Consider the following 27,015-nt stretch of genomic DNA (forward strand, 5'->3'; position numbering starts at 1 on the left):
TCATCTTATTGCTTCGCCCTTGTACCTATGATGTAGATGAGCAAGTCTCCAAATGGCGACCAATAATGAGACACAGCCAGCACAGCCCCTGCAAATCTGTTGACTCTGCTCCTTGCTGCCTAATGTTCCTTGACCAAACATCACCGAGTAATCGAAGTTATCAGATTGTTCAAATCTGCCGGTTTTTGCTCCTTCTGCTCTGAGCAAGCATGTCTCTTTGAAAACGACTTGCGGACCCGAAACACTCTCGCGAAAAATGCCGAAAAGAGAGTCGGGAGACGTGAGAGCTTCTCTTTTGGACCATTTACTGCCAACTTGGATCCCGCAGTTCTCTAACAAATATGGTAGATTGAATCTAATATCTGCCAATCGACCCTGAATGTTCTTCAAACCCCAACGAAGTCAATCGAAACGTTTAAATATTTAAGCAAACAGTTACAAGAGTCTTCAAATTGTAGGCTACGTAACCACTTCTTTCCTGAGGCTCTTCAAATTGATCTGACTATGCTTCGCGCTGATGCGGTAATCAGGCTAATTGCTCACGAACTGTATCCAACATTCGCGCTGTAGCTATTAAAAAATAGAAAGGGTGGCAATCAATGGACGGACATCTTTCCTTCAGTGAAACCGCTTGTTCCTTGATCGAGGGCTATCGGCAGCAGGAACTAGACACGTTTCAGGTGACATTAGGTTAGTTCACTGGCCACTGACATAGACGCAGAGAAGATTTAGTGGTAGGCGCCAGTCCCAAAGGTTATTGTCATGGGAAGGACCAGACCCTCTGTACCTTAGTCAGCGGCATCCACGCTAGCCTCCTTAAGAGGCAGTGGCGGTTCGTCCATCAAAATGCATACATTTTGATCTCTTCTCGTGCCACTATAGTTATCCTGCGTTGATATGATCTGCATTGGAACTACAAGACAAATGCTCCGAGCCATTATCGCCAGGCATCTGCAATCGTATCCGTCGCTCAAATTTAATGATCAGGAAAGTCGACACCGAGGATAGCGGAAACCCATGGAGCTTTCTATTCCACTAGGCTGGAATCGGCTCCCGGTGCGAGGCTTAGTACACTCTATACTTTTTCTCAACACGTCAAGTGATACCGATTCTCATTTATGGCTTCAAATGAATCCTCCACATACAGCCAAGGTCACAAGTTAATACCCTTTTCGTCAAAGTTGACGTTCTGTGTTGCGCGTCCGCGACCTCCACTCGGAGGCTGCTGCTTACCGAGCCGCCGAAGATTTTGGTCTTGCGTAACGTCAAACCCATCAGCAGCCAATCACGTCGAACCTGATGCTATGCCTCGATAGTTTGAATGAAGTTCTATAAAATCAGGAAAGTCTCCTACTTTTCAAATGAGATTTGCTTTCCATTTGCATAACAAATAATTCCAGTTCAGCACCGCAAATTCTCACATATCTCTTTCACTCCTTCAAGAATACTCTCAATCTACCTCTTTCGCCTGGTTCAATCACAGTTTAAGCACCATCAAGCCCACCAAATATCCATTATCACCAATATAAGATGTCCTTCCCCTCCTCGGCCACTTCCTCTCTCTTTGTCTCCAGCAAGAAAATTCTCATAATCGGCGCCGGAATCTCAGGTCTCTCGTTCGCCGCCTCCCTCCAAAAGCTCCTGCCAACAATCTGCTCGCCCACTTTCACCCCTCCAACCCTAAAAATCTACGAACGAGACACCTCCGACCTACAACCCACACGCCAAGGCTATAGCCTCTCCATACGCTCAGACGCAAGTACCGGCGGCGTGCAAACCTTACAGAAACTCGGACTCCTAGAGATAGCGATTGGGGAAAGCATCACGGGTTACCAGGGCAAGGAGAAAGGAACATTCTGTCTTTGGGATGGCAAGTGGAACGAGATTTTCAGGGCCGATATGCCGGCGCCGAAGGGGTTGCCGGTGCAGAGTTTGAGGATTAAGAGGAATGTGTTGAGGAAGATTCTTGTTGATGCTGTGGTTGAGAAGGGTGCGGAGATTGTGTGGGAGAAGAAGGTTGTCGGTGTGGAGAAGTTGGAGGATGAGAGGTTGAAGGTGGTGTTTGCAGGTGGAGAGGAAGAGGAATGCGATTTCTTAGTTGCTGCTGATGGGTCGAAGAGCAAGGTGCGAGGGGCATTAAGACCAGAAGATGAGCTGCAGTTTCGGGGGGTTGTTGGTATTATGGGGGAGGCGAGGTTCGCTGATGAGCCGCCTGCTCCGGCAAATAGGGACTGGGGGTTGATGCTTTCTGGCACGGGGACTGGATTGTTTGTTGGTCCTGTTGATGAGCGTTCTGTTGTGTGGTCTGTTACCTGGCTTGCTTCTGAACCTGCGGCGCTGTCGAAGCAGCCGATAGGAGAACGTGAGGCACATGAATTGTTGAAGGGGGCGCTGGAGCGTGGGAAGGCGTTTCCAGAACCGTTCACAAAGTATGTTGAGGCGACGGACATGGAGACGCTGATGTTGCGTAACTTTTCGGACAAGGCGCCATTCGAGCATTTTGCGGGGTCGCTGAAGGGAACAAATGTAGTATTTCTCGGAGACGCAAACCATGCTGTTACACCGTTTGCTGGAGCCGGTGCTTGTCTGGCGTTGAGTGATGGGTGGGATCTGGCTGAGCAACTGGTGAAGCATGAGAAGTTCGAGGATGCTTTAAAGGCTTATGATGAGTTGAGTATTCCCAGGGCTAAAAATGTCTTGAGAATGTCTCACTTCACGATTAAGTTTGGGCATGGGAAAGGCTGGTGGACACGGGTGTTCGTGATTGGATTCAAGATCCTTTTCGGAGTGATGGCGTTCTTGAGGAGATTTCGTTGAGCGTGATACGGCAGAATGGCAGGCTGATACTTGGAAACTCCCTTCTCACTACTTTTGATAAGAAGAATAAAACCCATCTCACAAGGTAGTAGGATATTTTCACAGTGGTGAACCAGTTAGAGAATGAAATATGAAAAGGACTTCAAATTTTTGAATCGAACAAAATTTTCCAGAGACTTCTTGACATACATCATTTTACTTTCGGAATTTCGGCGTTAGTTGCAGGTTGACTTGCTTCAATATAAAATTAGGGAAGCTTGAAAGTTGGTTTTTTTATAGAAGGCTCGCGGAAGACAAAATAGTCGCACCAAATGTACCATGCCCATCCGCCACTCCCAACGATCTCTCGAGTTGCCGTAGATTCAAAGTTTACTTTCTCGAAAGCCTCGGGAGTACTAGAACTAGAATAGTAGAGTCCTATCACCTCCAAGTCCAGATAAATGTTCAACTTTGACGAAGGACAATGAGAGTTAGTGCGCCTTTTATGTTCACCGCGTGGAGGAACAGCACCACAGGCAGATGTGGCGCAGTAGGCGGGGAAGCGGTCGCTTGAGTACGCTAAAAACCGCGCTAAATCTTATCAGCAATTTTCGACTAGAAAAAGTTTCCAGATCTCGCTCCAACATCACTCTGGAAATTCTCCAGGTCATTTTCCAGCCCAAATACCCCTAATTCTATTCAAGATGGGAGTCGGACGTCGTATGAAGAAGCAGGGTCCTCCAGAGCCCCTCGATGAAGCTCACTTCACGAACTTGAAGCGTAAAGCTGGGATGTCGGTTGCGGAGTCGCGAGCAGAGAGCCAGCAGTACACCAATTCGAAGAAGAGACGTACAAATGGCGGGACAGAAGGGAAGGGAAAGAAGAACTCTGCGGGGACGACGAGCACGAAAGGCAAATTTACCAATTCGTTACCCTCGCAACAATCTGCTCTGAAGAAGTCGAAAAAGCCCGAATCGGTCCCACTTCCAATGTCCGACGAAGAAATGGAAGATGACGATTCTGATGCGGAGGATTTGGTGGGCGACGAGTTCGATGATCTGTCTGGGGAGGAAGAGGAAGGCGGGCTTGGAGACGACTTTTTGGAGAGTAGGAGTGAAGTCTACGATTCTGATGAGGATCACCGGACAAAGCCCATGTTCTCGGAGGATGAAGACGAGTCGGATGCAGAGGAGAAGTTGACCGCGGCGAATATTGCGGGATTGACGAGAAAGTTGGACGAGCAGATGGCAGAGGAGGCCGCGGATGCTCAAGCAGAATTGGAAGAAGCCGCCTTGCAGACAAATATTGCTGGAGATCGACCCCATATTTTGGACGATAATAGTGAAGACGAAGAAGGAATCAAGTCGAAAGCGTTATTAGCCCCGGATTTACAACTGCTACGGAACAGAATTAACGACACCGTGCGAGTACTTGACGATTTTTCGAATCTGGCAGAGGAAGGACGATCAAGAGCGGAATATACAGCACAGCTGATCAGGGATATTTGTGCATATTATGGATATTCAGAATACTTGGCAGAGAAGTTATTCAATCTCTTCCCACCGAAAGAAGCGTTTGCTTTCTTCGAAGCAAACGAAACTCCCCGTCCAGTGGTCATTCGAACAAACACCCTCCGAACGCACAGAAGAGACCTAGCACAGGCACTCATCAACCGAGGCGTCACTCTCGAGCCCGTTGGAAAATGGTCCAAGATTGGTCTTCAAATTTTCGAGAGTGCTGTCCCTCTTGGAGCTACGCCCGAATACCTCGCAGGCCACTACATTCTCCAAGCAGCATCCTCCTTCCTCCCCGTCATGGCGCTCGCACCCCAAGAGCATGAACGTGTCCTCGATATGGCTGCCGCTCCTGGTGGCAAAACTACACACATCGCAGCACTTATGAAGAATACTGGATGCATCTTCGCGAACGATAGCAACAAATCTCGTGCCAAAGGTCTGATTGGTAACATCCACCGTTTAGGAGCGAAGAACACGATCGTATGCAACTACGATGCTCGGGAGTTTCCAAAAGTCATTGGAGGATTTGATCGTGTGTTACTCGATGCTCCATGTTCCGGCACTGGTGTTATTGCGAAGGATCCTAGTGTGAAAACCAACAAGACGGAGAAAGATTTCCTCATGTTACCGCACTTACAAAAACAACTTCTTCTCGCGGCCATCGATTCCGTGGATCATACGAGCAAGACTGGCGGATATATTGTGTACTCCACCTGTTCCGTGACAGTCGAAGAGAACGAGGGAGTTGTGCAATACGCACTTAGCAAACGGCCCAACGTCAAGCTAGTGGAAACAGGCTTAGTATTTGGAAAGGAGGGCTTCACAGCCTACATGGGCAAGACATTCGACAAGTCTCTCAAGATGACAAGAAGATACTACCCCCATGCTTACAACGTTGATGGCTTCTTCGTTTCGAAATTCAAGAAGTTCGGTCCTTCGCCAAAGGGCAATGGAGGGAGCACCGGCGCCAGCAAGGAAATGGACGATGAATTAGATGTTGACAAGAGGCCTGTTCCTGAGACGGAGGAAGAGGAGAAGACAGATGAGTTCGGTGGATGGAATGAGGAAGAAGATGATGCCTATATGGAGAGGGCGAGGAGAGCGATGTTGAAGAAGAAAGGCATAAACCCGAAAGCAAATGTTGGAGATATGAGTAAAAAGGTCAACGGGAAGGAGAAGAAGAAAAACAAAGATACGTGAAGTAATCTTACGTAGCAATTTGATTGAGCTTGGTCTGATTTTCTGGTTTTCTACAATCTCGGTGATGAGATCATGTGATTCAGATGATCTCAGGGCCGTAGCATTGGAGGTCTTTCTGATGGATCCATCTAATGGTGACTTTATTTCTGCTTCTGTCCAAGTATTCTCGAGGGGGTTTCCTACTTGTTATTCTTCCCGCGAAGCCTGGAATACCGAATTCCTGAGTCTTTCAACCCTCCAGCAAGTTGTAGCTTAGCCAAGCTTTTCAACCATTTAATGCAGACTCGAGATTCCCCAAGTAATCTCCATAAAGCTGAGCTACCTAGTCGCCATCACGTTCAGATTGAATCCACTTCGATGGTCTCCAGAGAGCATTTGCAGCGCACTGATTTCTCCACATCGCGTCTTTGCCGTGTTCAAGTGCCACGTTTCTTCCCTAAAACGAACTTTTCGACCCTGCTTATACTTTTACTTGAAATTATCTTTCCGGGGGGGAGGAGATCTAGTAGATTCATTCCGAGTACCAGCGGAGCATCCCAATTTCCGCTTCTGCTTAGAACAAAAAGAAGTTTCCCTTCGCGGCCGTTTAAAGGGCAGTTTTGATGCAGTCAAGCCATACACTTGATATAGCTGAAGCCCACAATATCTAGAAACAAAGAAATAATTTTTCGGCTTTAGATTTTATTGCATTGGATCTAATCATAGGATACAAAGCATGGCGGATGCGGAACTATAAAGTGTAAGACTAGAACCAATAAGTGCCTTAGGACCCCTATAACACTTCTCGCTATATCTCCATTTCCCTTGTCTAGCTAAATAAAAGTGTTCAAATTCTGCAAGTACGTAGAGCAAGGACTTCGTGGCTCGTAAGTTTGTACGTTGCTACTCTGTCGTCTGCCTGCAACGGCCAGCCGTGTGCGTGGCCCGTGTAGAACTGCCCGCTCATCACACCAGGACCGCACAACAATTATGGCCCGTCCAGTCGATGCGGTATTAAAGTCTGCCATAATACAATCGAGTTACGGTATTCTCAACGTCTCATTCAACTACAGAATCAACTGCAGGGATCTGCGTTTCAAGGTCAAGATATGGTCTAGGTAGTAGATTGTTGGCAGCCTTTCTTAGTCGGCCAGGGGAATTACTAGTTAGACCCGAATGGATAGAGGAAACCAGATACGATAGGAATGTTTCTCACGAACTTCGTAGGTCTTGCTATAACAGGTGTCAACTTCTTGCTAGAACCATCGATCCTGCAAGTTTTTCCTCAAAACTCATCTCCAACATCCCAACCGACCTCCCGCCTTTGCTTATTTGCCTGCCTCCTATACACACCATGGGGTGTGCCACCAGAGACCTCGAGGCAAGCTCGCTGTACTTGTCCTCCTCGTTCATCTCCATGGAGTCTTAGCAGACAACACCATCACCGGGGCCGAGGGTGCGCGTCTCCTCTTGCTAAATTCTTTCACTTTCTCTTTTGTGAACTTTGTATCTATGTTTGGACGAAAATCAAGCCTCCTCGTGAAAGGTGCTGGAGGGCGGAGCGGCCGCATTCGGTTCGCATCGCACGGACCACTCGCTTCGAAAAGGGGGTCAATGAAGGAGATAGGAGGTATACCTTCTTTCATTTCTCGAAAGACAACGTCAACTTCTCAAGAGGATAGATTGTTACAAATAATAAGTTGCATTGGTGTTCCAATAAAGATGAGGCGGGTCACGTGGAGCTACAATCTCCTTGTCGCTTTTAAAATGTGCTAAGCTAGGCGGAAGGCTCAGAGATGCCGACTTCGGGTGGAGTAAACAACACCTTCAGCGAGCGAGCGTCGTTCCACCTCTCCCATCTACATGCAAGATCTTCAGCTCAGGATGGAGGATCCGAACGACCAGGTTCGTCCGGTTCGTCCGCAGGAGGTCGAGATAGAGCTCCCTCGACCGACGCAACAATGGACTCGGCTCCAACACAGCCTCAACGACAAGCTCCCAGCTGGCCAAACAACGGTCTTGATCAGATCGGGCATTTTCTTCAACATCGACACCCAATGGGGCGGCGAAGCGGCTCTTGCCCATGTATCAGCTCTCGTCGAGCCAACGCCATGTGAACATTGTTCACTCGGCATTGGAAGGCGGCCTTTCGTCGATTGCTCAGTGCTCGATAGTGTCTTCGGGGGCGCCTGCACAAACTGTAAAGCTGCACACGGTCAATCATTCTGCACGTTCAGAAGTACGTTCTCCCGATTCTTCCTTTTCTACCCCCGAATCAAAAGAAGAAGCTGACAGAAGCAGGCAGAGGAGTCATCACCGAGAGCGCCATCACCCAGAAGAATGGTTGCCATACTCTCCAGAAAAAGCTACGCGATCGTGCCATTGAAATGGAGCCAGATATATACGGAGAATGGCTTGAATCTCTGCCAGGAACCGTCACCGTCGAGTGTATCATGTATGCTGAAGAAGTACTCCGGCGTTTTGCGCAACAAGATACCATTGTCCTGGCTTACGTCAAGCAAAAGAGAGAGCGAGTCGAGTATGAACCAGCCTCTCAAGCACAACTCGTAACTTCTTGTCAAGCGAATGTCGACTTGATGAGCCAGTCCTACGACCAGAACCACAAGACGCCTAATGACGAGGAGACGCCTGACATGACCAGGTACCTCCAAGCTGCAGCACATATGGACCAGATCATGAATGCCCTTATTCAGGAGAGAGGAGAGAGCTGGGACCTTTGTAAATCACATCCAGCGTTCCGTTACTTGGTCCAGTACAAGCATGAGCAGGTCAAACAGGATCTAAGAGCGTTCTTTGATCGGAGGTATATGGGGCTCGTTGCGCTGGCTATCAAGGCAAATGATGTGTTTGAGGCGTTGAAGAAGATGACTGTGGGAAATGAGATGTTGCTGCTGCGCTTGAGGGATGATGGGGAGTTCGGATATATGACGAAAATGTTGAATCATCTAAGTAAGGGCGTGAGAGATGGAGATGAGCCATGGTCGCTTCGCCGGATCAATGTTTCGGTCTGGGAACAATTGATCGCACAAGCACGTCCTAAAAAGGGTTGAGCGAGTTGATGACTATCATGGAACGTCAGAATGAGAGTTGATAGGGAGAGAGTTAATAGAGTTGAGCGTCAATGACATCGAAATTGCATCTCAAATAGCATTGGTTCGCCGTGGACGTAAAAACCCCGCCCTAAATGAACCATATTAATGCACGTAAATAAAGCAGAGTAGGAAGTTGCATTTCTAGTAAAAGAGTTTATCAGAGCTAGCTAGAAAAGAGCTCAGGTGAAGTGTCACAACTTCAGAATATGGGTGCACAGATCCTGACTAAGCGGAGCGATCGCACCTGGTGCACTATGCCTAAATAAGAGATCACTGCAACAGCACTGCAACACATATCATGTAGGACATTCTACTACTCCTACTCTCAATGTCCTTAGCAGCTCTTAGGCATTCAATGACGCTTCATAAATCTCGAAAGCTTCTCTTCTCAAAGTCCAGATCATTGTTCAAGTTTGATTAGGACAATGAAGATTACTGATGCTTTTTATTTCCACCTCGACAATGGCACTCGCCCAGTTCAATTAGGTGCAGCAATGTCACTCAATCTTCAACATTATGTGGAATAATGAGACCCGGAGGACATAAGATGAAACGGGGAGAATGAAAGAGCAACCAGAACAGGATGATATCATAACCTCGTGACATTCATGCAAGTATCTAATTGATACCAGATCATATCTAATCCAAGGACTAATATCCCGAAGCGCCTCCCACGGATACTACCGAATCCTTTTTGTTCCTCTAAAAATCCATTCCATCGGAGGTGTGTATATATCGACAATCATGGCACACGCCACAGTGTACCTCAAAATCCGTATGTAAAGTCAACCCGCTTTTGATGAGCACACTAGTGGTTAACTACGTCTCGTATGCTCCACCTCCATTCATCGCCGCCTCTGTCAAGACCAGCTCCAACCCATTTCTCGCACTTTCTCCTCCACCGCTCTTCCTCTTCTCTCTGTCGTCTTACGAACTCGGGACCAACGTCGAACTCCTCGCCCACAAGCCAGTCATCTTTCAAGCCACTTGCACCGTCGCTCTTCCTGCCACCGACTTCATCAGCCTCCTTTGCTGGAGCATCTTCAAGATCTGGAACATCCTTGAAGACATCTTCCTCATCATCAAAAGCGTCGAACCTATCTATGGTGTCGCCTGGCTCACTCCTGTTGTTCTGAGGAGCTGCAGGTAACTTGAGCCAGCACATGCGTTGAGGATCAAATACCATGCCGCCAACCACTTGAACGTTTTGGGAAGAGTTGACGTTCTGGATGAGAGCAGGGCGGGGTGTGGTATTCTCCTTCTCACGGAACATGTGTGATGGTACCGACGCAGTAGATGGAGATGAAGCGGGTGCGTCAAAGGGTGTAAGGTCGTTCTCGTTGCCTTCCCACCGATAAGTGTAGGGGTTGTAGTACATTCCCTTGACGGCTAAAATAGAGTTAGTAAGCAACCAAGGAAAGAGGATTTGTTTGGCTTACATTTCGGATTGTTGAGATTTCCTAGGGGCTTGATCAATTGCGGTTTCTGAGGCGGTCCTTTGCTGCGCTTTGGCTTGACAGATTGGGCGTGTATAGTACTTAAGCCAGTCGTTGCTGACACCTTGGCCTTCCACTGGTTTGTGAGCGCTGCGAGAGGAGCACCTTGGCCTGAAGGGGCGCGTTGTGCGAGTACATGCTCCCGGGCCATACGGCTTGCGTTGGTATCACGAGCGAATCGAGGGAGTTCATCTCTTGATCTCGCAGGGGAGTAAGGAGTAAGTGGAGCAGGTGTGCCCGTCCGCGATGGGAACGAATCTTGATGAATCTTGGTACGAAGACCAGAAACTTTAGGTGGGCCTCGACCAATTGGCTCTTTGATGAACTTCTGTTCCGAGTCTCGAGAAGTAGGCAAGTCGTCAAAGCCGTCCAGTTCAAAACCATCTCCGAAATGCCTCCGCCGTAATGGCTTCGTCAGTGGCCGCCTCGCAGCAGCTTCACGAGCCAAGACTTCGGCGCCTCTAGGGTTTTGCCTCGGGCTAGGAGACCTCATCGTCGACCTAGACACGGCCCGCGAAGAGGGACGAAGATCAATACTGGTAGATGAGGACTCGGAATCATGACGTCGGAAATGACGGGAAGTCTTGATGGTAACATGGTGTGATGTAGACTGAGATCCACCAGCTGGGAGGAAAGGCAGGGGATTCTTTCTAGCATGAGACATGCTTGATTCAGCCCCAGAACGATCTCGTTCGACAGGGGTTTTGGGTCGAGACACCGAGTGAGGTCTACTTCCGTCAGTACGTGACGGCGGTCTCTCGTATCGCGACAGCATTGGCTTTGCTGGCGATTGGGGATAAGATCTCATGGAAGGCATCGATCGCTTAAGCTTCAATAGCTGAGCATTGGTCGTTGTAGGTTCATTACGAAGACCCGTGATCGATGGTTTAGATGCTAGCTCCCGTCGGCGTGGCGTCGATGGAGGTAATGAGTGAACTGATGTGGGTGTGGCGGGGGTTGGGATGCTGGCCACGGATGACTGTGATGAATGACCTCCAAGCCTGGATTGTGATCGGCGGTTGCGATTGACAATTGGTCCACCACTTTCCGAAACAGGTTCTAGAGCGGATGGAACTCGTTCATGGCCAGTAAGCGGACGAGGAAGTCTCGAACCAGCAGTCGTCGTCGATGGAGTAGGTTTGTTGGTGAAAGTTAATGAGACAGCTGTTTTTGGCCTGGTCGGACTGGTCTGACGAGTTGTCTTCATCTTGATATTCCGATTGAGAGTGAGCTTGCTCGAATCGAACACATCTCCATCTCCAATTTCAAGACCGGAAAGGAAATCTTCCTTGACTTCTGCACGCTTTGCCGCCTGCTTCTCGTTGGATTGATGATCTGGAGATCGGTCTTGTTGCCTCTTCTTCAGAATATCGTCGAAGTGGATTGGACCGGTAGGCAGAATGAGCCCGTCGAGGCCTTCATCCTCGCTCTCTACTGTCAGCGAGCTTGAAACGCTTGGGCTCAGAGCAGAGGCCGAGGAGCTTCTATTCGAGCGCCCATCTCCCCGCTTCGTTCCTCCATGTCTTGTGCCCAAGCTTCCGCCCTCTCCCCATCCGTCAAGATCGTCCTGGATACTAACGGGTGTCCGTGGGATTTCTTTGCGAGCAGAAAGTCTGAGGGGTTCCCCGTTTGCGGGCAGTTGGAAATCTTGTTCGAAATCACCATCATCTGATGACTTGTCTCCTTTCTGTGGCGTGGGAGGTGTGATAAGAGGGAGAAGTTTTGGCGCCTGCCGGCTCTTAGAAACTTTGATTGTAGCACCACCATCTCCAAAGAAATCTTCTTCATCATCCTCATTTCTGAATCGGTCGAGGAGATTCGAGGATGCAGGCTTCGGCCTCAGTTCTGGCCGTGGACTAATGTTGAATTTCGGTGCAGCTTGCAGCGGCTTCACGGGACTCTTCACTGGACTTGCCTGAGTTGAACCTGGTCCACTGACTTGTCGCAACATATCTGGGAAATTCGAACTGTCCTGTCGTTTGATCTTCAATCCTCCTTCGCCAGGCAATTGCAAGTCTCCGTCATCCCAATCGTCTTGGATGATCTTCTTGATTTTTCTTCCTCCGAGTCTCTTTATTGTACCACCCATCAATGCCGAAGGTGGGACATTGGCTGGTATAGGTATCCCAGCTCTCGTAGCTGTCTCTATCGCATCAACCGTAGATTTCTCGTCGTCTCCGGGGAGATGAACCTGCTTCTCCTCGTCTCCGTGGTTTGAGTCGAAGTCGGATCGAATCGACAGACGGGACGAAACCGAATCTCGATGCTGTGACGCGGATGTGGTTGCCAGCGACGCGCTCCGAAAGGTAAAGTCGTCTCCTCCGATCTCCAAGTCATCATCATCCCAATTCTCTATGGGCTCGTCCACCACCGCATTGCGCGGTTTCAATGTCAACTGATCCATCGCGTGAGCGCTTCCTGTAGTTTGAAAGAGTAGGGAAGTGAAGGGTTTTCTGCGAAAGTTCAACGTGAAACCCTCAGGAAAACTCTATCGTACAAGGCAACATCGATCGCGCAATTATTAGGGTCGTAAATTCATGGTCGGTAGGTCTGGAAAGGTCGTTGGTATCGTGTTTTAATAGTACAGGGCCGCTGATTTCGTTTGTATGGTTGCGCCGTGTGGAGCAGGTCTGGTGTGAGGTTTGTTTGCTGTATTTGTTCGTCGTGTGCTCCTCCCGGTCGCGCTTTTCCTCCAGCACCCACCAGTAGTCGTTTTCGTCGTCGCCGGGCAGTATCGTGAGATACCTTGTCGTTGAATTGAGAGATATCGGTCGGGGGAGCTGGTGGTTGGCGTCGTATCGACTTTGGTCGGAATGGCTGGGTCCTCGTCGAGGTGGCTGGAGGTTGGGATGCCGCCTTGAATTTCAGGCACGCGATGGATTTTTGCGCTAAAACGCGAAAAAGCGCGTCGTGCTTTTCTACGGCGGGCGGAACTTCGACATTGCCTGATTTGGACACTTCTACGACTCTGCTCCCGGCGCAGCAGCAATAAAGGCATTCTCTTTAAGGCGAGGGATACGACTCCCGAAATCTTAATTCCCATACTGACGTCCTTCATTTGGAAGCTCTGAAACGAAACCCTCCATCTCAGCAGGCAAGCCATGGACCCGGTCGTGTTGAGGCTTCCCCGCATCGACCACCCGCAGGACGAACCTCCATTTGTGCTCGTGCACGTTACCTCCGCCGGCCGCCGCCTCCTCGATGTGGATCTGATTGGAACAGACAATGGTTATGGCTTCTCCGTCTCATGTAAGGTGGCCGATTGCCTGGCCGAGTCAACCCTGGGCCATTATTTTTATGCGTTAATCCGGCAGCTAATAATTTTGGATGATTTAGTACGACATCAACCTTCTTTACTAGGGAAGAAAAATTCTTCAGCAGTTAATCAGGAAGATTGGGAGGCGATATTAACCTTCATCTTACTTGGGATAGCTCCAGGACCAGACCGTACTGCCGTAACGGAGGACCTTGAGGCTATTGCAAATGTTAATGGCAACCTTATAATTACTATACAGAAGCGAGTGGAAGGAATCACGGTTTGTACTATACCGTATGACCAATATTCGTCGCTAATTTGTCTTAGCAAAAACTGGGAACAATTACCCTTGCTAAAGATGCGGACGCATTAGAGAAGATCGATCTATTCGAATGGTGTGGCCTCTCTGTCACTTCCAGAAATACGACCACGAAAGAGCTCGAGTCCCAACAGAAGGCTCTTCGAGAGGAAAATAAGCAAGTAAAGAATCTTGAAGATACTCTTGCTAAGCTTAAGAAGCTAAAAATGGATTACGAAAATGATCTACTAGAGAAGTTTTCCCTTCTTTTAAACGAAAAGAAGCTAAAGATTCGGGACCAACAACGACTCTTGGCGAGCTCAAATGTGGATCCAGCTCGGCTTGCAGTGGTAGAAGAGAATCGGAGCGAGAGGCACCACTCTGCGGGCCCTTCAAGAAGGGGGAAACGAAAGGCTGGAATACGAGTAGAGAGCGAGGATGACGAATCAGACGGCTTCCAGAATATGGATATCGATAAAGCTCCCAACGAGTCCGAGAAAGACCAACCACAGACACCCCCTCAGGATGAATCAACAGCAGATGAATCGTCAGAGGATGAAGCATCAGTACCGCCACCCACTCGAAAGAACCTCCGAGAAAGCCCTGCCGAAGCATTATCGTCAGCAGTAGCACCGACTTTATCTAGGGAAGCTATTGTACCTCCGAGACGAGAGTTACCAGTATTTCAGAAAAAGCCAGCTGCAAAACTAGCTCCTGTCGTTGATGGCTCGGAAACGGAATCCGATGATGAGTTATGATAGTTTATGCCCTATGACAGCAACGAGATCGACGGCGTTCATGACCAAACAATTCCAAACTTGCATTTTTCTATTTAGTGAAGATGTCATAAAGTGATTTCTGCTTGGCCGTTGAGCAATCGTACGAAAGACCTCCTGGTACTCCTAAACAGAAGTACGCCGCGGTTGCCAGAAGTACCGGTTGTGATGGCCGTTATTCCGGGTGCGGATCGTAACATTTGAGTATCCAACGATTTGGAGAAATACTCCTGGTACCTTCGAACCAAGTTCGCAAGATCGTAGGGGATCAATACGGGCGCCGCTGCTGTAGAACATAGGTTGGCGACATAGAGTAAAACCACAACGCACTCAAAAGCACATATCTCGAGTAAGAACAAAGGTACGAGTAGCCGCCCCAACGTCCACCAGCACCATGGCGTTTTGAATTCTTCAACGATGAGATAGAACCCCACACGCTCGAGCGGTCTCACAGTAGCTTGCCAAGTGCCAATAGATCGAAATTCAAAATCGAGCAGAACAAAAGAAGTCCGTAATTGGCGAAACGATCACGCAAACTGCTGCAGCGTCCACATGACCGACATAGATGGAATTAAAAGCAGATGGCCACAGGTTTTTGGCACTGGCTCTAGGTGTATTCCAACTTGGCTCCAGGAGTCAGGAGTGACCACTCGTTAGGAAGAACCTGCTCCACCCTTCCCCATTTTCGAAGCAGTTCCATTGCTTCAGCTCGATCATCTTTTCTGAGAGGCGTTCTCGCTCGCAACAGGCAGCCTTCGATGGGCAGAAAAGAGAACAGATAAAGTGTTCCCACTGCCTTAGTGAACGGTGCGCTATCCCAAGGGACCAGGGTGGCCTTAGCCAGTTGCTGCACCATCGGAAACCAAAGCGACATTCGATAAGTGGGGCCTTTTTCATAATCTTGCACCTGCTCGAGGACAACATGGGTTTTAAAAGACACCTCTTCAGCACAGTGAGGGGCTTGTTTTGGCCGTTGATAGAGCGAGACATCCATACAGAGTCCTTGAAGCAGTCCCAACATGGAAGGTAATTCGAGATAAGTATTTTGCAACGCATCAGCTTACTCATCCTAAGGTCCAGCCTCCTAGTGGTCTCGACTATGAGGCGAGGATATTTGGCCAATAGCAATTAAAGTTATACGGGGAAATTGACAATAGTAGCGAATTATGAAAACCCTTGCGGAATTTCACTAAAATGGAAGAAAGTTGGGCAGAGGCTGGAAGAAGTACTGTAGGACTCTGCGGCTCTGCCTATGATGAAATGAAAATAGAACGAGAAATCAAAAGAACCATACTGAAAGTCCATCTTCGTCAATTAGTAACATCAGTTTGAATTATGTAAAGCAGTGGGGTCCATTAATGCTGGTATAGAGGACTCGTACCAGTGGTTCAGATACAGTATTCAGATAAAACTTAAGATGCTCAACAAAATCCGCTACTCCAAAAATCATATTCCAACATGTCACCAAACTCCGAACTCAGAGTGGTTTGCGGCCGTACACCACTCGTCTGCATGGGATCAGCAGTTTTCAGGTCTAAGAGAATAAAAATACTCCAACTTACACCGGGATATAAATGTGAATCTTGTTGCTCTTGATGTCCTCCCTCACGCCAGTCAAAAGTACCTCCACCTCCACAGTCGACATCCCCAAAGCCCGTGTCAACAACGCCATCGTAAAGCCTTGCAACCCACTCAGCAAATCTTCTCTATACCACAATCCTAACATCTTCGCCTTCTTCCCCTTGGCCCAAGTGCCCACTGGCCATTCGTACTTCTTCTCTACGATATCTTCGAAGCCCGCTTCCTCTAAATACTCTTTGTACTTCTTCACTCGCGTCCAATCTTTACCCATTCTCGCTGTCGCTTGCATGATTAGGTCTACCCATCTTTCGAGTGTGGTGCCTTTCATAGAATCGTCCATACAGCGGAACGGAACGACACAGTCTTGGAGTTCAAAATATCCGCCAGGTCGAGTGAAGTTGAAAGCGGACTTTATTACCGTCATGTGGGATTTGAAGCAGGTTGCTAGAGCCCGGCCATGAATATAATCGAACTGGTGAGAGAAAAGCCAGGGGTCTTCTGCATCATCGACTTCGAAATGTAGGTTTGGTGGAACGCTTCATGGTTAGTTGGATTGGGAATGTGGATGGCAATTGAATATACGTACAGGTCTGGTTGAATGGGACTCAGGTCTGTCCCAATTACATTGGCTGAGGGGAATAAGGAGGCTTTGGCTTGTTAGCATATTTCTGAATAGGGTATGAATGCAAAGCTTGCCAAAGTCGATAGCCCAAATACCAGTTCCCGTCCCGATGTCAAGCACGTTGTGAAGGCCACCCGATAGATCTTTGAGAGGTGCATTGTATAACTCACCACCCAATGTTAATAGAAATAAATGATGTTGGAGATCTGGAAGTGTGAGTGGTCAATGTGGACACGGCCAAGAAGTGATCTCACCTAATCTGTCCTGCTCTCGCTTCGAAATATCAATTAACCTCTTCAGATCCGATTGCTTGGGCTTTGCGTACCTCGTCGTTAGGCAATTCATATTCTTTACGTCGTCAGCATTATGCAGTCCTATGCAAGGTGGTGGCGGAGATACATACTTCCTTGCCTAAAAGAATGATACGTTCTCCCATTCTCGAAGACAAAATCATATACACTTGACCTTGCTGAAGTGTTGGTAGTGCTAAGATGTATGGTCAGTATGGCTTGGCTTGGCTTCACATTGTTTTCAAATGTCTGTACGTACTAAATGCTTGAGTCTCCAATCGCTGAATCGTCATCCCGTTCTTCATTGTCCACAGATAGGGCAGCTACGCTGGGCGTCTCGGCGATCTCAGACGCAGGATCTCCTTGAGAGATAGGTTCACCGGTTTGTGAGGTGGGCAACGATGGGGTCTCGGCAGCACTCTCGTCATGATGGGGCAGTGGAGCGACATTTTTTGACGCGGGTCCAAAAGAGTGTCCGTCTGAGCTCGCTGCAGCAGGCTCATTCGATTCCAGGTCTTTGCTGTGAGCAATTGTGGCAAGAGCCTCAACCGTGGAAGATATTTCTTTTCCAGGAGACGTCTTATCTTCTGTCCCAGATCAGCCTTCATATGTCTGTGGAGTCCAGATCTCAAACAAGAATGCGCATTGCCGACCTCAGTAATCCATCTTCAGGATTGGACTTACCAGCAGCCGCAGAGGGGACAGGATCGCTCTCACCAGACGAAGCCATCATAAAATTCTAATAACTCCCATATGCGTGGGAGGGGGTCAATGACGGGACGGTGCTCAAGACTAGTGTGGAGATTTGGCTCGGACGATTGCGACGCGATCTCCGGTCGACATCAACCGCCAATCAAAAGCTTCAGGGGTGTGTCCTACCCACTTTCACCCCGATGCCTTTCCTCAAATTGGAAACGCTCCGAGTCGGGGCACGGGGATTAGCCTTAGTCAGCGCCTACTGCGATGACCCGACTGTCGTTCAAACTTTCCGACTTTAAATAAACCACATCGATCGACACACCATCACAACCTAGCCACGATTTGAAAGCCACAGTTTCTACTATGACTCTGACTTGACAGCGGCTCGAGCTCAACACACGCGACACGCGCGACACGCGGGACACATTTGCCAGAAGAGGTCTTGGTGGGAAAAGACAACACCGAGCGGCGTCGGATGACCGACGCCGCCGACACGGCAGACCGCGTATTGCGGAGCGGAAGAGTCCAGCCATCCCTTTTCCTTGCGATGGGCCGTCGAATATTTCACAACTCGTTCATCCCGCCAATGGCATGGACAGACAGGGTCACTGTCGGGGAGGATCTTTCAGACGAACAAGATGAAGACAGCTGTACCACCGATAGCAGTACTGTAACGCAGAACGCACCACCTCATCTTGGTCGGTGTACGAACTCTATTGTCGTACCGCCACATCGGCCGTTCGATTTAAACTTCCGGGAGGAACCCTACAACGTGGGAAGCATGTGGCAAGTGACAGATCCCAGATTTGTCGTCTTGACTCGACATGAACGTGTCTCCTGTGCAAAAGGTGAACAAGGCTTTGGATTTCGAAGGCCGAAGGCCGAAGGGGGGGAGGGGCAACCCCTGACTATCGTATCGATAGCCACGATTCGGCACGGACAGTTATGTAACAAGATGACAAGATGAGAGACTTCATGCGCAGCTCCTGCCGTGTCTCCAATAATTCTTGTCGACTTGGAAAGCAGGCCCGTGCTGGGTGCGGTCCAAGCCACGCACGCACACGATGGCGTCTCCTGCGGCAAAGTTGCTTGCAAATGGGGCGCCTAGAGTTTCCTAGGGTTCATACGATCCGAAACGTACAAGGTCAACACCTTGCTCACCGTCCCGTAGATCATTCCCCGCGATCTGGACATCCCGGGAGGAGGCGTTAAGGGACCAAGGAACTGAAGCGCTACTGCTTAGCGGCACGCCGCTGTGGGGCTCGCACGGCCTTCGATCAACTGCTTCGCAAAGAGCACCAGGCAGAGCAAAGCTCGATATCTTCTTCCTCCTTTCCTATCGCTTTGTCAAACTTCACATGTCGGCAGCCCATCGTTTTCCTCAAATCATGTCAAGGCAATGGCCCCTGCCCAGTGACGCTTGGGTGCGCTAGTAAAGCTCTCCGTTCTGCATGTAGTACCTGTCCAATACACTCCTTAGCTGCCAGCCGTCCAGTGATCCATTTCCGCCTTCGTGATGCCATTCCATTGCCCGTGGGCCCTTTCAAGGCCCTCTTTTTCAAGGCTCGAGGCACTGGGAGGCTCACCGCCAGGCCCATATAAGAGATCGTCTGGCATCCACTGTGGGGGCCAACGGATTTCTCAAGAATCTCACGATGATGGATTCAGTGCAATTGCTGTCCCGCGAGATGGGCACTGTTTCCACCCCAATCCCTACTGCTGGTCTTGTGATTTCCACCGTCTTGTCTATGATGACGATGGCCATTCTGGCTGTGTGCCTCAGTGAGTTCCATGGGAGACGCATATCGAGGAATTTTCTAACAATTCTACCTAGCTCGGAGAATACAAGCGACAAGGAACTGGTCCAAAGTTCCGTTAACAAGATGGCGTACGACCATGACTTTCATTCGAAGGAGTTCTGCTAATCCATAGACAGTTACTCTCTTGATCTACACCGACTCAATCGTTTTCACTTTCGCCACAGCAATTATTGAGCATGGACTGGGCCTCAATTCGGGTATGGATGTGTGCGGAGCCTCCATCCTGCTCTGTATTGCATTTTATCTATCTACGAAACTGTTTATCTACTACTTCCTGGTCGAGAAAGTGGTACGCGTATCCATTCCAGCTTTTGATTGCTTCATAACTGACAAGCACAAGTACATCGTGAGAGCGGTTTCTACCCCGCGATTCAAATCCAAATTATGGTGCTTTAATGTGTTTGGACTTCTCTGTGTGTTCCAACCCCTCTCCCTTTCGCATCGCAGGCTGACAATGTCTAGTGCCGTATTGCGTTGTCGTAGCCGTCAATTTCGTCTTCCGTGTGGCGTACTTCAGAGAAGACGGCACCTGTATTATCGGCCTTCAATCCAAATCTGTGATGCCACTCATCATCTTCGACGCGGTGCTGAATTTCTATCTCACCCTTCTCTTTGTCATCCCTCTACGAAAACTCTACTCCTACAAGAACTCGCCTAATTCGATCCTCCGCACCATCACACTCCGTTCTTTCGTTGGCTCTCTTGCAACACTTACCTCCTCGGTTGTCAACTTAACTGTGCTCATGGTGCTTAAGGGAGAAGCAGCCTGGATCTGCTTGATGTGCTGCGTTGCGGACGTCCTGTTCTCGGTATTGGTCCTACACTGGGTCACTAGCAAAGACAAGACATCTACCGCTTCTTCCCACGACCAATTCTCAGCGCAGAATGCAAGTCACATCCAGCATAACAAGAACTCTGCTGGATCCACAGGCCCCTACGTCGTTGACAAACTTGGAGTCTTCGGTGCAAATAAAGTCACCAGAGAAGGAACTGTCACGACACACATCTCAGCCCAAGAATTGAAAAGCATGGAGGCCGAGGAGAGAGATATGGATTTGAATGGAAGAGTTCAAAGAAGCAGCATACCCTTGGGCAAGATCAAAGTCCACGTAGGACGAGTCGTTCAGGTGGAGAGCAGACCTCGAGGTGAGTCGCCCACGGGGAAGAGTGAGCTTGGCGAGGATATCTCGGAGGTGAGGAGAATCAGTCAAGGTGGAAGTGGAAGAAGCACGGAGGAGTTGGTGGAAGAGAGAATTCCTCAGAGTTGGTTGAGCGGACGCACGTAGAGCGTTACTATTCACTTCTTAAGAATAGGCAGAGCTCTTTTTGTCCTGCTTAGAAAATGTTTGGGCGGCTGTTGTATTATTTTACACCGAGGAGGAGTGGGGGTTTACTGATGTGCAGGATTAATAGAAACTCTGGGACACTGCACAGCTTCCAAGTTGTAATATACAAGTCATGCATGATTTCCAAAGTATTGCAGAAACTTTCTTCTGGGCTGATATCTAGACCTGACTTGCCAATGGCGAGTGCCGGACCGATCTGGAGCACCCCCTGCCCTGGGCGGCTAAAGTCTTTCGTATCCCCTACACAATCTTTCACGGTCTCATTTGGAGACGGCCAGCCCGCATTGGTAATATTACAACATTCAACAGTTAAAAAAATGTCTCCGTTCGTTGTTGCCGGTCTATCGGTAGTCGATCAACCTCTGCTTCTGTAACCCATACGGCACCTCCCCTCAATATAATGCCTACAAATCTGGCTAAGTGGCTGGATAAGTGAAATGGATAGCAACTAAGAGTTTGCTCAGATGGCTCTTCGAGATGAACCTGGTCTCGCCAGGGAATACCACTTTCTGAAGTCATGGCCCAGATATACCTCCTTTTAGCCATGGCTTTCGGGGAAATACCTCTCGAATTACAGCTCGATCTCATGTGTACTCTAGCTACCATGTCGAAATTTCGAAGAAATGAAGATTTTAGAGGAACATATGCCGCCATGGTTTCGGCTTTCGCATGTATTGAAGTGCTTTCTTGCCGGAGCTTCAATCGCAACATCAGAAGATCGAGTGTAACTTCAAGATACGTACAATCGCATCCGTGCCAGCGATTACCATACTGGCTTCTCCAACATGGGCAATGCAATTCCCGGATTGCACTAATGGTCCCGCATTACTCACGAAAAATCTCGTGTGAAATACTTCTGCCTCCAGCAGATCGAGTCAAGGCAATTGTTGCAGCAATGAACATTACGGAGAAAATCGCCAACACGGTTGAGTACTCAAACCTCCCTCACAATTTACCACGTCACTCACATCTTTTTGTGACGCTTTAGGAACTTCTCGACTCGGCTTGCCTCCATACGAATAGTGGAACGAAGCATTACACGGCGTTGCCGCATAACCGGGAGTGAGTTGTGCGAGTTCCGGGAACTTCTCTTAACCAACGTCGCTTGCGAATCCAATTTTGCTGGCTGCTGCGTTCGATAATAAGATGATTGAGGGATTTGGGAATGTTAGTAGGACCGAAGAGAGGGCGTTTGCAAATGTCGGGAAAGCAGGGCTGAACTTTTGGTTTGTTTCTTCCTCCCTGTTGAAAGTTCGGTGCTGACGTAAAGTAAGGACGCCGAATATCAATCCTTACAAAGATCCCCGTTAGGGCAGAGGGATGGAGACACTAGGAGAAGATCCTTTTCGAATTCAATACTATGTGAAGCACCTATTGCTCGGACTGGAAAGGGACAAAAGTCAACCCTTCAAGAAAGTCGTTGCTAGTTGCAAACATTACACAGCCTATAATTTGGAAATCTGGGCGAGTGTGACAAGATACGCATTTAACGCCAACGTCTCCATGCAGGACGTGGTTGAGTATTATCTACCACCCTTCCAGCAATTTGCACGAGACTCTCGAGTTCAGTCTATAAAATGTTCGTACAACGCAGTCAACGAAGTTCCAACTTGTGCCAGCACGTATCTACTCCAGGAGGTTCCCCGAGATCACTGGAATTGGACGGACCAGAATCAGTGTGTGGCGAGTGGCTGCAAAGCTGTTCATAGCATCATGGGCAGTCACCATTACACAGACAATTTAGCGGCTCCTGCTGGTCTTGGTTTCACCGCTGAGACAGATAACGTTTGCGAGGCTAATGGCCAGCCCACTGATACAGCCGGAGTCATTGAAGCGGCGCTGGACAACGCTCTCGAGAGACAGTATGGGGCCTTGGTAAGACTTGGTTATTTCGACCCATCAAGAGCGAATCCATATCGAGTCATCTCATGGAGCGACGTAAACACCCCAGGAGCACAGAATTTAGCTCGCCAATCAGCCGTCAAGGCAATGCCGCAATGGTCTTACTGAGAAACGACGGCACTTTGCCTTTGGCTCCCAAAAATGGTACGAAAGTGGCAATAACTGGCATGTGGGCAAATGCACAAGTTCAAATGCAAGGAGGATACAGTGAAGTTCCTCCGTATCTGTGTAATTCTCTCTATGCTGTCCAACAAATCGGACTGCAAGTGGCGTACATACGCAAATAGACCCATCAACAACAACACAACCCCGTGAACATGACTAAGGGCGCACTCGCAGCCGCCAATCCCTCAGATATCGCCCTGTATTTCGGAGGCGTCAATTCTTCAATCGAAGGCGAAGCATGGGACAGATATTCAATCGCCGGGAGTCTTGCACAACTGGATTTAATCTCTTAAGGCTCCTCTCTCTCGGAAAGCCTTGCATCGTCATAAAAATGGGAGGTCAACTAGACGACAATCCCCTCTTCCAAACCCCTAACATTTCCGCCATCCCACGGGCGGGGCATCCAGACCAAGACGGAGAGCCCGCAGTCTTCGATATCTTGGCCGGGGTTCACGCGCCAGCTAGCAGGCTACCTGTAACTCAACATCCTGCCAAATATACAGACCAAGTCCCAATGACCGACATGTCTCTCCGCCCCTCCGCTACAAAGCCAGGAAGGATATACAAATTCTACAACAACTCCGTCTTACGGTTTGATCTATGGCCTGCATGACACGAACCTCACTGCCAGATTCTACCCTTCCTCTCTAAAATCTCCGGGCGGCGGGAGTTCGACATCGAATTCAACACGAACGACTGAGATCCATAACCTGCTTCACAGCAACTTTGAATCCTTCTTTGATCTCTTTCCCTTCCAGCCAGATTCGAAGATCGAGGTCGAGGTCACGAATACAGGCCCCGAACATCGGATTTCGTGGCTTTGGTTTTGTGAGTGGAGACCTTGGACTGAAACCGAATCCGATTAAAGAGTTGGTGGGGTATAAGAGGTTGAAAGGATTGGCTGCTAAGGCGACGAGGAAACGGAGATTGAGATTAAGGTTGGGAGTTTGGCGGGGGTGGATGAGGTGGGGCATACGGAGCTTTAGTGGGGAGGTATAGTTTGTTGTTGGATGTGCCAAGACAGGCGAGGGTCGATCTCACGTTGGTGGGGCAGGATGTTGTACTCGATAGGTGGCCGCAGCCTCCTACTGGTCGTATGCCTAGAATGGTGGAGGATAGTCGCGGGTTATGTTGAAGAAGTGTGTGGGTCTGAGATGCTGTGGTGCAGAGGGGTTCACGTGACTTATGTCCTTTGCGGAAACATCACAGCAAATTCCGGTGAAGGGGCTTTGAGAGTTCTATATACATGGACCGATGGAGTTGTCGTGGTTTTGCTACTTGAATTTCAGGACTTTCAAGTCTTGTTGGAAAGTTGGAATGTGGTCCGTCAATTCCGCCGCCGAAACTTACTCGGAACACTTCAAAATTTCAAACCGTTTTAATCTAGAAATCGTTTTCAAACCAACCTAGGAAACTTCCACATCCGTCCAGCTGCTCATGGATTAAGCAATCTTTAAAAATTTCAGGGTTATCAAAGTGAAAGTCTCACACATTTCGTCAATTCAGATATTAAATCCTTTGGTAATAATTTAGAATTTTGAACGCTCTGGAAAGGCAGGACTTGATTTTATTTAGTCTAGACACACATTTAATGAATCTCCTTTGGATTTCTTGGTTTTTCGAATAATGAATAAGTTCATTACTTCAAGATTTCAACTTGATCTGATAAGAGAAAATGATGAGAGTAACCGGCGAGCCGGTTGCTTCGGGTTGGACGGAAGAAACTTTGCGCAGCCGCTTCCGTACTTTCGTTCGGAGTGGCCTTGCAAAGTTCGGCGAGGCAACAAAGCTATATTTGGAATGTTGATATTCGGGTACAGAGTCAGAAAGTGAGCCTGCTCCAACTGATCCGTTGCGGGAGTAACTTAATACAAGAGCCAATCCCAATTCATTGACACTTCAAAATACGTGATGCGGGGTACATCCGCCTATTTTTCCTTCATTTATTTGTTGCCAAGCTCCGAAAGCCAAACGATTCGCTGACTTATGCCATTAGGCAACGAGGTTTTAGTCTGGCCATCCAGGAACCGAGGGGCCAATCGAGCCGTCCTCCAGGCTTGCTCTCTCGTCGGATCCGGATATCAGAATATGGAAGGAATCAGATCATGGTAATGTTCTCCTCCAAGAAAGCTAATTATTCTGTGAGGAGAAGTTGGAAGGGTTCAGCTGAAGGAATGGTGTTTTGGTGTCATGGCTGACTGGGTGGCGTTCCTTGTCTGACGTGTTGGTGATCCAGCCCCCTCATTCCCTTTTTAACCTCATCCCTTTTCAGACGGTCGATGATATGCAGCATTTCCTTATTCCCGAAGTTAGACTCGACCCCGCATCTGATAATCAGCTATGTAACCTCCGGGAAATCCGTCCGAACCTGACATTACACCACCTCGTAGCGCATCACGAACAGCAGTCAGTAACTTGGTAAGTTTTCCTGATCTGTAGCTTCAATGAGTTCCACAGCCATCGTGTCTTAGTGACACTCAATTAAGAATGCATAAAAAGAGTTTTTTATATCAAAAACATGTTTGTATCATATTTTATTGGTTATATATAAAAAGAAAGTGGCTTTTTATATTTTCACGTGACGTTAGAGCGTGACTTGCTCGCCTAATTTGGTGTTTTCATTGTTTTCGTCCTAAATAATTATATACACATACATGCCATACAAATTAGAAAACCATCGGAAATTATAAAAATAATGTTTTTTATTGCGAGAAAAATATAAAACAGCCGTTTTTATTTTATTACATCACTGCATCGCTACGCTCAATCGAATCTTTGCATAGAGGGGAAGGTCTAGAACTAGAGGTGGATCCGAAAGACCTAGCGAGGTTCACGAGTAATTTGTTTGAGGTTGCTTTTATAACGAAGAAGTCTCTTCTCTCTTTCAAAGCCTTTAAGTGGATACTCTTTTCGAGGGAGCTGAATATTGCAATCGTTGACGTGAATGGCCCGTCATCCCGCGGAAAATCAATAGTCTGATTTCCAAGCCTCAGTGCCCAGCGGAACAGAACAGCGCGACTTCCAACGCATTCCACAAGGCTTCGCTTTAGTTTCTCCATAATACTGATCGCATTGTTGGAGAAGGCTTGGGAACGCTTTAAGTGGAGAGGCACCTCCCCTCACTGTCCGAACATCGACAGCTCCTCCTGCAGCCATGACACCGAGTTCAGGATTTGGCTTAGCAGAGTCTTCCTCTGAGAGGGATGCCAAGAGAGGGGATACGATGAGGCACTGCGGGGCTTTGGTTGTTCTCTATTTAAAGAGTGCCACTTATCTGAGCCTGTGAAGTTTCCCAGCTCAAGCAACTTTCACTTTAATCATAACCAAAAACTTATCCTGACTATCAACACCAAAGTTATCCCTCTCAAATAATCGTTCATCATGAGACCAACACTCATTCTCCTCGCTCTTGCTAGCCTTGCCTTCGGAAACCTCATTTTCGAGAGGAATAACGGGCCACCGGGCTGCAACGCAGACAACTGTGCTCGAGCCGTCACTGGCACCCGCAACGGGCCAGCAACCGTCTATTCCCACCAGGCAGACTGCAAGAGTTTCATGCAGGTCACTCAATATAAACAGCAAGTCACCATCTAACACAAAACTTGATCCATGCTCGCTGTTCTGACATACATCTTACGCTAGCCATCCTCCAACTAGCCCAACCGCCGTCCCGACCTATGCTACCGCCTGCTCTGGCGGTGTGAGATACTCCAGTGCTTGCAGCTGCTGGGGCTTCCCAGTTGTTACTGTGTATCCGAAGCCTGGCCACGGTCATGGTCATGATGATGACCACGACGACGACCATGATGACGACCACGATGACGACCACGACCACGACCACGACGACGATAATGACCACGGACATTGATCTCTGAGCTTATGATATATCTCGCTCGCAGATGGCTGAATTTCATTCTTTCCTTGCCTCTGATTCCAAAGAGAACACAATCTTTTGTAATAACGAGTGGTATTGAAATGAGAATTGTCTTTCTTTAGTTCGCAGAGGTCTGCCGCTGAAAATAACAAAATGTGGGGAAAGTATTGGGGCTACCAACGCTCAACGAAATATACAATGATCAAATACAATACAGTAGCAAACAAGTGATATAAAAGTCACCGTACAATGAACCGCGATGCGTGAAGCATGGGTCAAGAAAGC

The 27,015-nt window shown here is 48.5% G+C and overlaps 9 protein-coding genes across 9 annotated transcripts; 6 read left to right on the forward strand and 3 right to left on the reverse strand.

Moving 5' to 3' along the window:
* The first annotated feature begins 1,376 nt into the window (after positions 1–1,376).
* On the forward strand, positions 1,377–2,958 carry K444DRAFT_616098 (FAD/NAD(P)-binding domain-containing protein). Its single transcript, XM_024880856.1, has one exon. The coding sequence runs from the start codon at positions 1,531–1,533 to the stop codon at positions 2,815–2,817; it is 1,287 nt and encodes a 428-aa protein (XP_024733198.1). The 5' UTR covers positions 1,377–1,530; the 3' UTR covers positions 2,818–2,958.
* Positions 2,959–3,438: 480 nt separating this feature from the next.
* Positions 3,439–5,893, forward strand: K444DRAFT_616099 (NOL1/NOP2/sun family putative RNA met). The gene has a single exon (XM_024880857.1). It carries the CDS (start codon positions 3,501–3,503, stop codon positions 5,511–5,513), a length of 2,013 nt encoding a protein of 670 aa, XP_024733199.1. The 5' UTR covers positions 3,439–3,500; the 3' UTR covers positions 5,514–5,893.
* Positions 5,894–7,355: 1,462 nt separating this feature from the next.
* K444DRAFT_665939 (uncharacterized protein) lies at positions 7,356–8,563 on the forward strand (the record flags this gene model as incomplete). Its single annotated transcript, XM_024887143.1, has 2 exons — positions 7,356–7,731; positions 7,794–8,563. 2 exons carry the CDS (start codon positions 7,356–7,358, stop codon positions 8,561–8,563), a joined length of 1,146 nt encoding a protein of 381 aa, XP_024733200.1.
* Positions 8,564–9,136: 573 nt separating this feature from the next.
* Positions 9,137–12,505, reverse strand: K444DRAFT_654456 (uncharacterized protein; the record flags this gene model as incomplete). The annotated part of the gene is made up of 3 exons (XM_024885946.1): positions 9,137–9,994; positions 10,045–11,037; positions 11,215–12,505. 3 exons carry the CDS (start codon positions 12,503–12,505, stop codon positions 9,414–9,416), a joined length of 2,865 nt encoding a protein of 954 aa, XP_024733201.1. The 3' UTR covers positions 9,137–9,413.
* Positions 12,506–13,037: 532 nt separating this feature from the next.
* Positions 13,038–14,463, forward strand: K444DRAFT_566821 (uncharacterized protein). Its single transcript, XM_024877143.1, has 3 exons — positions 13,038–13,350; positions 13,438–13,637; positions 13,685–14,463. The coding sequence occupies exons 1-3, from the start codon at positions 13,203–13,205 to the stop codon at positions 14,411–14,413; spliced, it is 1,077 nt and encodes a 358-aa protein (XP_024733202.1). The 5' UTR covers positions 13,038–13,202; the 3' UTR covers positions 14,414–14,463.
* Positions 14,464–15,732: 1,269 nt separating this feature from the next.
* Positions 15,733–17,698, reverse strand: K444DRAFT_665943 (S-adenosyl-L-methionine-dependent methyltransferase). Its single transcript, XM_024887144.1, has 9 exons — positions 17,609–17,698; positions 17,184–17,511; positions 17,038–17,120; positions 16,960–16,982; positions 16,889–16,907; positions 16,709–16,840; positions 16,599–16,659; positions 15,994–16,548; positions 15,733–15,939 (listed from the first exon to the last, which is right to left on the reverse strand). Exons 1-9 carry the CDS (start codon positions 17,655–17,657, stop codon positions 15,909–15,911), a joined length of 1,281 nt encoding a protein of 426 aa, XP_024733203.1. The 5' UTR covers positions 17,658–17,698; the 3' UTR covers positions 15,733–15,908.
* Positions 17,699–18,934: 1,236 nt separating this feature from the next.
* Positions 18,935–20,767, forward strand: K444DRAFT_59051 (uncharacterized protein). The gene is made up of 5 exons (XM_024878151.1): positions 18,935–19,405; positions 19,458–19,511; positions 19,560–19,732; positions 19,784–19,856; positions 19,906–20,767. The coding sequence occupies exons 1-5, from the start codon at positions 19,279–19,281 to the stop codon at positions 20,727–20,729; spliced, it is 1,251 nt and encodes a 416-aa protein (XP_024733204.1). The 5' UTR covers positions 18,935–19,278; the 3' UTR covers positions 20,730–20,767.
* Positions 20,768–21,935: 1,168 nt separating this feature from the next.
* Positions 21,936–24,075, forward strand: K444DRAFT_654458 (glycoside hydrolase family 3 protein; the record flags this gene model as incomplete). The annotated part of the gene is made up of 7 exons (XM_024885947.1): positions 21,936–22,015; positions 22,064–22,095; positions 22,129–22,674; positions 22,776–22,962; positions 23,151–23,447; positions 23,488–23,684; positions 23,822–24,075. The coding sequence occupies 7 exons, from the start codon at positions 21,936–21,938 to the stop codon at positions 23,989–23,991; spliced, it is 1,509 nt and encodes a 502-aa protein (XP_024733205.1). The 3' UTR covers positions 23,992–24,075.
* A 2,078-nt stretch (positions 24,076–26,153) lies between these two features.
* K444DRAFT_665945 (uncharacterized protein) lies at positions 26,154–26,725 on the reverse strand (the record flags this gene model as incomplete). Its single annotated transcript, XM_024887145.1, has 2 exons — positions 26,487–26,725; positions 26,154–26,398 (listed from the first exon to the last, which is right to left on the reverse strand). The coding sequence occupies exons 1-2, from the start codon at positions 26,719–26,721 to the stop codon at positions 26,154–26,156; spliced, it is 480 nt and encodes a 159-aa protein (XP_024733206.1). The 5' UTR covers positions 26,722–26,725.
* Positions 26,726–27,015: the final 290 nt, after the last annotated feature.

The sequence above is a fragment of the Hyaloscypha bicolor genome (genome assembly GCF_002865645.1).
Source record: "Hyaloscypha bicolor E unplaced genomic scaffold K444scaffold_118, whole genome shotgun sequence".
NCBI classification, from domain to species: Eukaryota; Fungi; Ascomycota; class Leotiomycetes; order Helotiales; family Hyaloscyphaceae; genus Hyaloscypha; species Hyaloscypha bicolor.